The sequence below is a fragment of the Pseudophryne corroboree genome, chromosome 4 (assembly GCF_028390025.1).
Source record: "Pseudophryne corroboree isolate aPseCor3 chromosome 4, aPseCor3.hap2, whole genome shotgun sequence".
Taxonomy (NCBI): domain Eukaryota; kingdom Metazoa; phylum Chordata; class Amphibia; order Anura; family Myobatrachidae; genus Pseudophryne; species Pseudophryne corroboree.
In genome coordinates this window covers 923,871,791-923,881,129 of record NC_086447.1, presented here as the reverse complement: position 1 = coordinate 923,881,129, position 9,339 = coordinate 923,871,791, and the positions used below count along the sequence as shown (strand labels likewise).

Genomic DNA, 9,339 nt, shown 5'->3' with positions numbered 1-9,339 from the left:
CACTATACAATTATCTGTCAGATAATCTGTAGTGTGCTACCAAACACTGGAAAATGGACAAAACCTGTCGTTTATACAAATTGGTTAAATCACGGCCAGGTTTTCTCTGGCTGTTGGAGTTACAGCTTTGGCCATATCTTCATGCTCACGGACTGACTAAAGACAGCTGGTACATACAAAGCAGTTTGCAATCCTTGTGGACCCTAATCATTAGGGAGGGCTGGCTGGCACTGAGGGAGCGGCATCTGGTGGCCCTGCAGTTATGGAAGACGCAGGGAGCAGGCAGGCTATATAGCACCTTTGTAGTTGTGTTACTCTTTACTGTAAAGTCACACTTCAAGGAAACTTAAAGAGGAACAACTCCAGGCCGAGACGTTGGCAACAGTAGAAGTCCACTATAAGAATCTGGGTTCTTAATCTGGTAAAGCCCCAGTGCCGTCTTCTGTCACATTATAAATGCGACCTTTGTCCAGTTGTTTTCCAGTGAGCTCCTTATGTATATACTGTAATGTGTCCTGAACGCTGCTAACCTCTCTACTGACACCTGCAAGAGGTGACGGCCAGCTCTTCATAAGTCCCCACTTAGAGGCAACCCTGTGGCGGGATGGCTGCTGGTGTGGTGGTGTGATGGCATGGTGGCAGGATGGCTGCTGGTGTAGTGGTGTAATGGCATGGTGGCGTGATGGCTGCTGGTGTAGTGGTGTGATGGCATGGTGGCGTGATGGCTGCTGGTGTGGTGGTGTGATGGCATGGTGGCGGGACAGCTGCTGGTGTAGTGGTGTAATGGCATGGTGGCGGGATGGCTGCTGGTGTGGTGGTGTGATGGCATGGTGGCAGGATGGCTGCTGGTGTAGTGGTGTAATGGCATGGTGGCGTGATGGCTGCTGGTGTAGTGGTGTGATGGCATGGTGGCGTGATGGCTGCTGGTGTAGTGGTGTGATGGCATGGTGGCGTAATGGCTGCTGGTGTAGTGGTGTGATGGCATGGTGGCGGGACAGCTGTTGGTGTAGTGGTGTGATGGCTGCTGGTGTAGTGGTGTAATGGCATGGTGGCGGGATGGCATGGTGGCGGGACGGCTGCTGGTGTATTGGTGTGATGGCATGGTGGCGGGACAGCTGCTGGTGTAGTGGTGTGATGGCTGCTGGTGTAGTGGTGTAATGGCATGGTGGTGTGATGACTGCTGGCGTAGTGGTGTGATGGCTGCTGGTGTGGTGGTGTGATGACATGGTGGCGGGACAGCTGCTGGTGTAGTGGTGTAATGGCATGGTGGCGTGATGGCTGCTGGTGTGATGGCATGGTGGCGGGATGGCTGCTGGTGTGGTGGCATGGTGGCGGGATGGCTGCTGGTGTGGTGTGATGGCATGGTGGCGGGATGGCTGGTGGTGTGATGGCATGGTGGCGGGATGGCTGCTGGTGTGGTGGTGTGATGGCATGGTGGCGGGATGGCTGCTGGTGTGGTGGTGTGATGGCATGGTGGCTGCTGGTGTAGTGGTGTGATGGCATGGTGGTGTAATGGCTGCTGGTGTAGTGGTGTAATGGCATGGTGGTGTAATGGCTGCTGGTGTAGTGGTGTAATGGCATTGTAGTGTGGTTGTGTACCTCCTTATAACAAGGAAACTCTTCATTTATTTCCACCTACAGGAGAAACACATTTGACTTAAAGAAAATAATCCCACCAAGATGACCCACTGGTTTCATCGCAACCCACTCAAGGCCACCGCTCCGGTCTCCTTTAATTTCTATGGAGTCGCCTCCACCCCAGCCGCCTCAAAGATATGCAGGTGAGGTTGTGTCCTAGCTGGGCATTGTGTTACAGAAGACGTCTGATTTCTCTTCACCCCAATCCGCTGCTGCAGCTTCCATTTCTGTATAGTGACCTGCAATAATCTGATATTAAGGTAGATAATGATATGAGCCGTCCTGGTGTATAACACACACGAGTACAGCGGCTCTGCCCATCTGGTAACCACAGCGGAATCGGCCATTGTACCAACTCGGTGACCGCCACAAGCCGCAGGATGCTCTAACCGTATCGTCATACAGTGTTCAGACAAATAGCACAACTGTATAAGGGTCTTGTAATGCAGAGGAAATCTAATTATAAGCCCTGGTTAGCAGTGACCGGCCCAGCAATCATATGTAGCATTTACGGTACATATGCTGTGTGGTTTAGGTGAGTAGGAAAAGCCCTAACGCCCAGCCCAAATAAATGCAATATTCATATATTATTCATCATTCTAAAAAACAAAATGGTGTTGGTTCTGCCAACTACGGCAGCCACCGGCTGTAAGGAGATGCGTCTCTATCTCCTATATAATAGCCCAGATCTGTGACTCTGCGCCTGGGCCTCTGTTTAATATAAATGTGAGCAGATTTGCATCTGAATGATCCTTTTCCCATCAGTGAGAGTACCGGATGTTTTTAACTATGTTTTTATTTGCATATACAGTATATTAATCAGAGTAACACAGGGGAAAGCCCCGTCACAGCGTTCCCAGCCATAATCTTAGGAAGTGTCATTTTACTCTCTCTGGACCCGAAACCTAAGCGCAGGGTTTGAAGTCGTCCTTTCCTGTTCCAGATCTGACCCAAATAGGTTTAGTTTGCAGAAGGTAAATAGGGGTTTAGATGCGGAGCCTCACTTGGATGGAGACACAAATATTTCCTTTCATGAAGGATTTTTGGCAATGTTCATTCTCTGTTGCGATAAAGTAGGGACATTTTTAATGAACGTAACAAGCTGCGACTTACCGCTGTTGTCGTATGTTCCCATATAATCCTATAGTGATATGAGGACGACACGTGCCCGGCTCCTGGAACTGCTCATAGACGCCACCTGTAACCATGAGATGATGAAGAACGCCAGCGACGCGTATTTCTCCCTACTGCTGGGTGAGAGCGGTTACTCCGTAATTGCTGGAGGTCTCTTATTGCTGTCCGGCCTGTCTGACCCATTTCCCCTGCATATTAGGCTTCATTAATGCGCTGGACGGAGGGACCCAGGACAACAAGCTGCGCTACATCCAGAACTTCAGGTGGACGGACACCCTGCAGGGCAATGTCCCAAGGTAGGTTCCGGCCTCGCACCGTCTCCTGCTTTCCACAAGACTTTCCTAGCATTAACTGTGAAAATGTTGTGTCTGGTTCCTGCCAGTCCTTGTATTAAATAATTGTAGTCTTAGTTTGTTTGATATTTAGTAAGAGGTATGGTTAGGCTTTTGTAACACGCACAAAATTAATCAGTGGGTATGTGTCATAGTGCGTGATTTCAGCAATTATTCCCAGAGATTTAAAGCGACAATTCATTTAACCACTTGCCTGGCATGATGGCATCAGATGCGACCGCACCAGCAAGTGCTTTATCTGACCTGGTGGCACAGGATGCGACCAGTGAGCTAGAGAGTGTTAGCAGCGGCAGGGAAGGGAAACTTCCCTCCGCTGCTGCTGTCAGAGGGACCGGACCGGCCCTCTGCCTCCCTGCACACTCCCCTCAGTGTTACCGCGCTGCCGATCATTGCTGATTGGTCAGCACGGCAGGATCCTCCCACCCAGCGGCTGCAGACAGTACAGCCGCTGGGGAGTGTAAATTAACACCCCCCCAGACCCCACATCCCCTGTATACCTGGAGGCTGTCCGTGATCTAAAAAGTAAAGTCGCAATGATACCGATGGTTGCGATGTTCCCGATCGATGTTTGGGGGGAAATTACAGATTTATTAATTTTTTTAAAATTAAAAAACTTATTTTTTTTATATTTTTATTTTTTCAAGTAAAACGATTTTGGATAGGGTTAAATTCATGTTCTTTACCTAATTCACTCACAAAAAAAACTCGAAAATTTCGGAGCGGTTTGGGGGGGGGGGGCGGGATTTGTCAGTTAAGTGGTTAAAAGGCAAAGTCGCCGCTTCCTGGTAATCATACCCTACATATACCACTCGGTGCATTGCTGAGCCCCTGAGTCTTACTATGGGGCACGGTGATTCAGTGTTCCTCTCCTGAGTGTATATACAAGTTACATTGCACTAGACCACAGGTTCTCAAACCCGGTCCTCAGGACCCCGCACAGTGCATGTTTTGCAGGTCACCCAGCAGGTGCACAGGTGTATTAATCACTCACTGACACATTTTAAAATGTTCACAGGTGGAGCTAATTATTTCACTTGTGGTTTTGTGAGGAGACCTGGAAAACATGCCCTGTGTGGTGTGCTGAGGACCGAGTTTGAGAACCTGTGCATTAGACCATGGTACATCACCTCTTGGAAATTGATGGTACTTTCTAAAGGAGAAGTTTAGCGACTGAAAGGCCCCTCCTTGCTAGTTGTCACTGGGGGTGGGGTGGCATTACGTGACTAAGCCCGGGGATAGTATCCGGAGCCTTTATTGGCCCTTCTCCTGAGCTGACATGGGAAAAGCTGGGAGGTAAATTTGCGGCATAAAAAGGTTGTTAATGCAGCTGACTGGACAAACCAGTGCAGCCCCCCGATCAGCCGAGCCGGCCGCCTGTCCCTGCAGACCCCCTACTTCCATACTCTCCAGGCTGTTACATTATAGAAACGTCTCTCTAACCGCAGATGCCCCGAGCGGGGAACCCTCATTCCTGTTAGTCGGGGAGGAGAATTTATCGCCATTTCATTCTTTTCCATGGCGTTCCCCTTAATTTTTGGAATCTTTCTTTTTCATCTGTATGTACCGGTGCATTTTAGTGTTCAATAAAATGTAGTAAAAAGCCGCAACAACGTTTCAGATATGCCTAATGGAAACAAAGGTGAAGAGCCAGGATTTGTAGTCATTTGCTCTTTCCAGTGCATTCCAGTTGGCGCTCCCAGGATTACCAGGATACTTTTTCATGTTAGAAAAGAGACTCTTTGCTGCCACCTGCTGGGCAGTGTTACTATCTACACACATGATACTGTCCTCAAGTAGGGTTTTTTCCCCAAGTCAGTATTTTGGATCTTTACCTCCTTTTCTCGTGCTTTCTTAAGTTGCAAGTCTGCTATCGTTGAATAGAAGCATAGGATCGGAGAGAAAACAAGGGGGTTATTTACTAAGCACCACTGCATTCCGGTGTGTTAAAGCCCAAAAATGTAAAAGGGCAATGCTTTTAACAACAAAAAATGGGGTGCTTTGTTATTAAAAGCAGTGTCCTTTTAAATTTCAGGCTTAAACACGCTGCATCTTTGTTAAGACTTGTGGGTTGTTTCCAAAGGCCATAGGTTTGTGCCATGTGTTCTCCCACTTGTACTATGAGTCCTCACCGCAGTTCATCGGAGACTATGCCATGGATCTATCGCCCATTTCTGTTAAGTGAAAAAATAAAATTGTCCTTCTGTTGCTTGTACTCTGTAACTTTACAGAATGCCCCCACCCAAACCACTCGCACGGGGGGAAATGGCGAGACCGCAGGATGGAGGTTATATATCATTCTGTTACTATGTGCTACAGTAAACGTATCATTTCTCTGCCCCTCGCAGCGCCCAACAAGATGCCGTGTTCGAGTTGCTCTCTATGGGGTTTAACGTGGCGCTATGGTACACCAAGTATTCGTCCCGTCTGGCTGGGAAAGAAGAGTGAGTATATACAGGGATACCATTGTACTTGTGGCCACGTTTTATTTATTTTTTCTTCTGTATGTGCCCCCCTGCAATTTTAAATGCGTCATTGCTCACTGACTAACATCGGCTTCTGGTGCAAACATCGCACTGACCCGCAGCAATTGGCTATTAGTTGTACTGGCAGAATTGGTCCCAGTTTATACGGAGGGCAGAGGAGATTTCCCTCATTGTCATTACATTTGTGTTTTGCCTGTACAGACTTTGGGGGGATGGGGCATTTCCGTGTGCAGGATATATAGAAGTTATTGCCCACAGCAACTGATCACCTCGTCGCTTACATTTTTCTAGTCTAGATTACAATAGACAATGTTATGTGTAGAACAGAGTTTTTTATATATATCTCTACAGCATCACTGAGGACGAAGCCAAAGAGGTTCACAGGAGTCTGAAGATTGCAGCCGGCATTTTCAAGCATCTGAAGGTGAGACGGATCAGAGCCCTGTCAGTCCTGCCCGTCTATGTGCTGCAGCCTTTAGAGCCCTGTCAGTCCTGCCCATTTATATGCCTCACCCCTTAGAGCCCTGTCAGTCCTGCCCGTCTATATGCCTCAGCCCTTAGAGCCCTGTCAGTCATGACCATTTATATGCCTCAGCCCTTAGAGCCCTGTTAGTCATGCCTGTCTATATGTTTCAGCCCTTAGAGCCCTGTTAGTCATGCCTGTCTATATGTCTCAGCCCTTAGAGCCCATCAGTCATGCCCATTTATATGCCTCAGCCCTTAGAGCCCCGTAAGTCATGCTCTGTTATATGCCTCAGAGCCCTGTCAGTCATGCCCGTCTATATACCTCAGCCCTTAAAGCCCCATCAGTCCTGCGCGTCTATATACCTCAGCCTTTAGAGCCCTGTCAGTCCTGCTCATTTATATGCCTCAGCCCTTAGAGCCCTGTCAGTCCTGCCCGTCTATATGCCTCAGCCCTTAGAGCCTCGTCAGCCCTGCCCATCTATATGTCTCAGCCCTTAGAGCCCTGTTAGTCATGCCTGTCTATATGTCTCAGCCCTTAGAGCCCTGTCAGTCCTGCCCGTCTGTATGCCTCAGCCCTTAGAGCGCTGTTAGTCATGCCTGTCTATATGTCTCAGCCCTTAGAGCCCCATCAGTCCTGCCCATCTATATGCCTCAGCCCTTAGAGCCCCATCAGTGATGCTCTGTTATATTCCTCAGAGCCCTGTCAGTCCTGCCCGTCTATGTGCCTCAGTCCTCAGAGCCCTGTCAGTTCTGCCCATCTATGTGCCTCAGCCCTCAGAACCCTGTCAGTCATGCTCATTTATATGCCTCAGCCCTTAGAGCCCCGTCAGTCATGCCCTGTTATATGCCTCAGAGCCCTGTCAGTCCTGCCCGTCTATGTACCTCAGCCTTCAGAGCCCTGTCAGTCATGCCCGTCTATGTGCCTCAGCTCTCAGAGCCCTGTCAGTCATGCCTGTCTATGTGCCTTAGCCCTCAGAGCCCTGTCAGTCATGTCCGTCTATGTGCCTCAGCTCTCAGAGCCCTGTCAGTCATGCCTGTCTATGTGCCTCAGCTCTCAGAGCCCTGTTAGTCATGCCCGTCTATGTGCCTCAGCTATCAGAGCCCTGTCAGTCATGCCTGTCTATGTACCTCAGCCCTCAGAGCCCTGTCAGTCGTGCCTCAGTTCTCACAGCCCCCTCATATTATGCTGTAGAGCTTCCAGGAGCCACGTGGGCCAGTAAATGAGAGGCTTCTACTTCAGGTGCAGCTCAGCTCTGGGGGGATTCCAGTCACTGTACCCCCCCTCAGACACACCACTGCTCACTCCATTATCACAGGGGGAATACAGCTGACACATCTGTTTGTTTTTCCATATAAGTAATTATTCGTATTTTATTGAATTTAGGAGAATCACATCCCGAAACTCATCACCCCGGTGGAGAAGGGGCGTGATTTGGAAAGTCGGGTGATTGACGCCTACATCATTCAGTGCCAGGCTGAGGCGCAGGAAGGTACGGGGCGACTGTCATATTATTCTGTGGTTGCCCTTCTATAAGCCAGGCTTACTGCAGTACATTCATCAGTGCTCAGTAACATGAAAAGCCTGACGCTATCCGGGTAACAAGTGTAATTACACTGCATTTTATACTGCACATTGGTTCCACATACAGGTTATCTGACGCTGCCGCTATAATATCACATTGTAAACTGAATCTTCATTGTATGTTTTACATATTACACTATACGTCTCTGTCACATTACGCGGCTGATTCTGAGGTGGGAGTAACGCAGAAAGGAGCAAGTAACTGTGGTAATACTACGCTGCAGGGGGAGTTAGATATGAGAGGGGGTGTCCTAGCTCTCTTCTACATTGCAGTGCAATAATAAAGCTACCCAGCATCTGTCGGCTACATGCAAAGGCAACCAGTATCTATCCTGCGTGCAAACATCATACATGTATCTGACCCCCTGCATGGCAAACACGGTTATATTTAGAGTTTGCATTTTGAACGCAATACAAACAGCAGAAAGGACAACTAGGCCTAAAATACCGTTACTGTATATGTAACCGCTATACGTTTTAAGGTATTTTTAGAGTAAAGTCCGATTATGGAGGGAGTATATTTTTATATGCACACCAGACTTCCTCTGTATGTGTAGTAATGGGTGCTATAGTGATCTAGAATATAACCGTGTCTTTCATTAAATATATAACACGTGTAGGTATAATATCAAGGGGGAGGTTTATCGAGTTACTGTCATTTATCTAGCACAGTCTTTGAAATGAGAGTTAGAATCTGATTGGTTATTTTGGGCAACTACTCCACTTTAGCTCTCTCCAAGGCTTGATACATCTCTCCTCAAATATCTTAATTGTGCCCCGACACTGTCCCCGGCCGCACTTCCCCCACGGCCCTTTCTCTCTGTCCCCAACGGTGGTGGCCGAGCCCCGGCTCTCCATGACTAGGGACCATGCACGATTGTTACATAGGTTAGACGGAATCCTAGAACGTGGTTACTGTGCGTCCCTGGAACTCATACACAAGTTATTGCAGCCTTTGTTGTTTTTTACTAAAACTGTATACGTATCTATTTATCTCCTGTACACAGTGACCATCGCACGAGCAATCGAGCTGAAGCACAACCCGGGGTTGATAGCGGCCTTGGCCTATGAGACGGCGAATTTCTACCAGAGAGTCGGTAAGGAAACTGCTGCAGTCTCTTATTGGACGGGACTCTGTTGTGACTCGGAGGCGCTGGACTTACCCCGTGTGATAGTGTCCACTTATCTGCAGCAAGTTCTCATTAATCCCCAGGTTAAAAGCGCTGTTCTTACAACTTGGTATTGGGGGTCATTCTGAGTTGATCGCTAGCTGCATTCGTTCGCTGTGCAGTGATGAGGCAAAAAAACTGCACTTCTGCGCATGCGGCGCAATGCGCACGTGCAACGTGCTATTACAACGAACGATGTAGTTTCACACAGGGTCTAGCGAAGCTTTTCAGTCGCACTGCTGGCCGCAGAGTGATTGACATGAAGTGGGCGTTTCTGGGTGTCAGCTGACCGTTTTCAGGGAGTGTTCTGAAAAACGCAGGCGTGCCAGGAAAAACGCGGGCGTGGCTGGGCGAACGCAGGGCGTGTTTGTGACGTCAAAACAGGAACTGAACAGTCTGAAGTCATCGCAAGCGCTGAGTAGGTCTGAAACTGCACAAAATAATTATGCCGCCGCTCTGCGATCCTTTCGTTCGCACTTCTGCTAAGCTAAAATACACTCCCAGTGGGAGGCGGC

General features: G+C 48.7%; 1 protein-coding gene across 1 annotated transcript in view; it reads left to right on the top strand.

Annotated features, from left to right (window-relative positions):
- BROX (BRO1 domain and CAAX motif containing) overlaps positions 1-9,339 on the top strand; it is a 69,360-nt gene that overhangs the window by 38,889 nt on the left and 21,132 nt on the right. The window contains exons 2-8 of the mRNA XM_063919036.1: positions 1,642-1,781; positions 2,786-2,892; positions 2,972-3,068; positions 5,471-5,566; positions 5,960-6,032; positions 7,458-7,563; positions 8,663-8,752. Coding sequence (XP_063775106.1) covers positions 1,681-1,781; positions 2,786-2,892; positions 2,972-3,068; positions 5,471-5,566; positions 5,960-6,032; positions 7,458-7,563; positions 8,663-8,752 — 670 coding nt within the window. The 5' untranslated portion in view covers positions 1,642-1,680. The remainder of the gene's footprint in view (positions 1-1,641; positions 1,782-2,785; positions 2,893-2,971; positions 3,069-5,470; positions 5,567-5,959; positions 6,033-7,457; positions 7,564-8,662; positions 8,753-9,339) is intronic.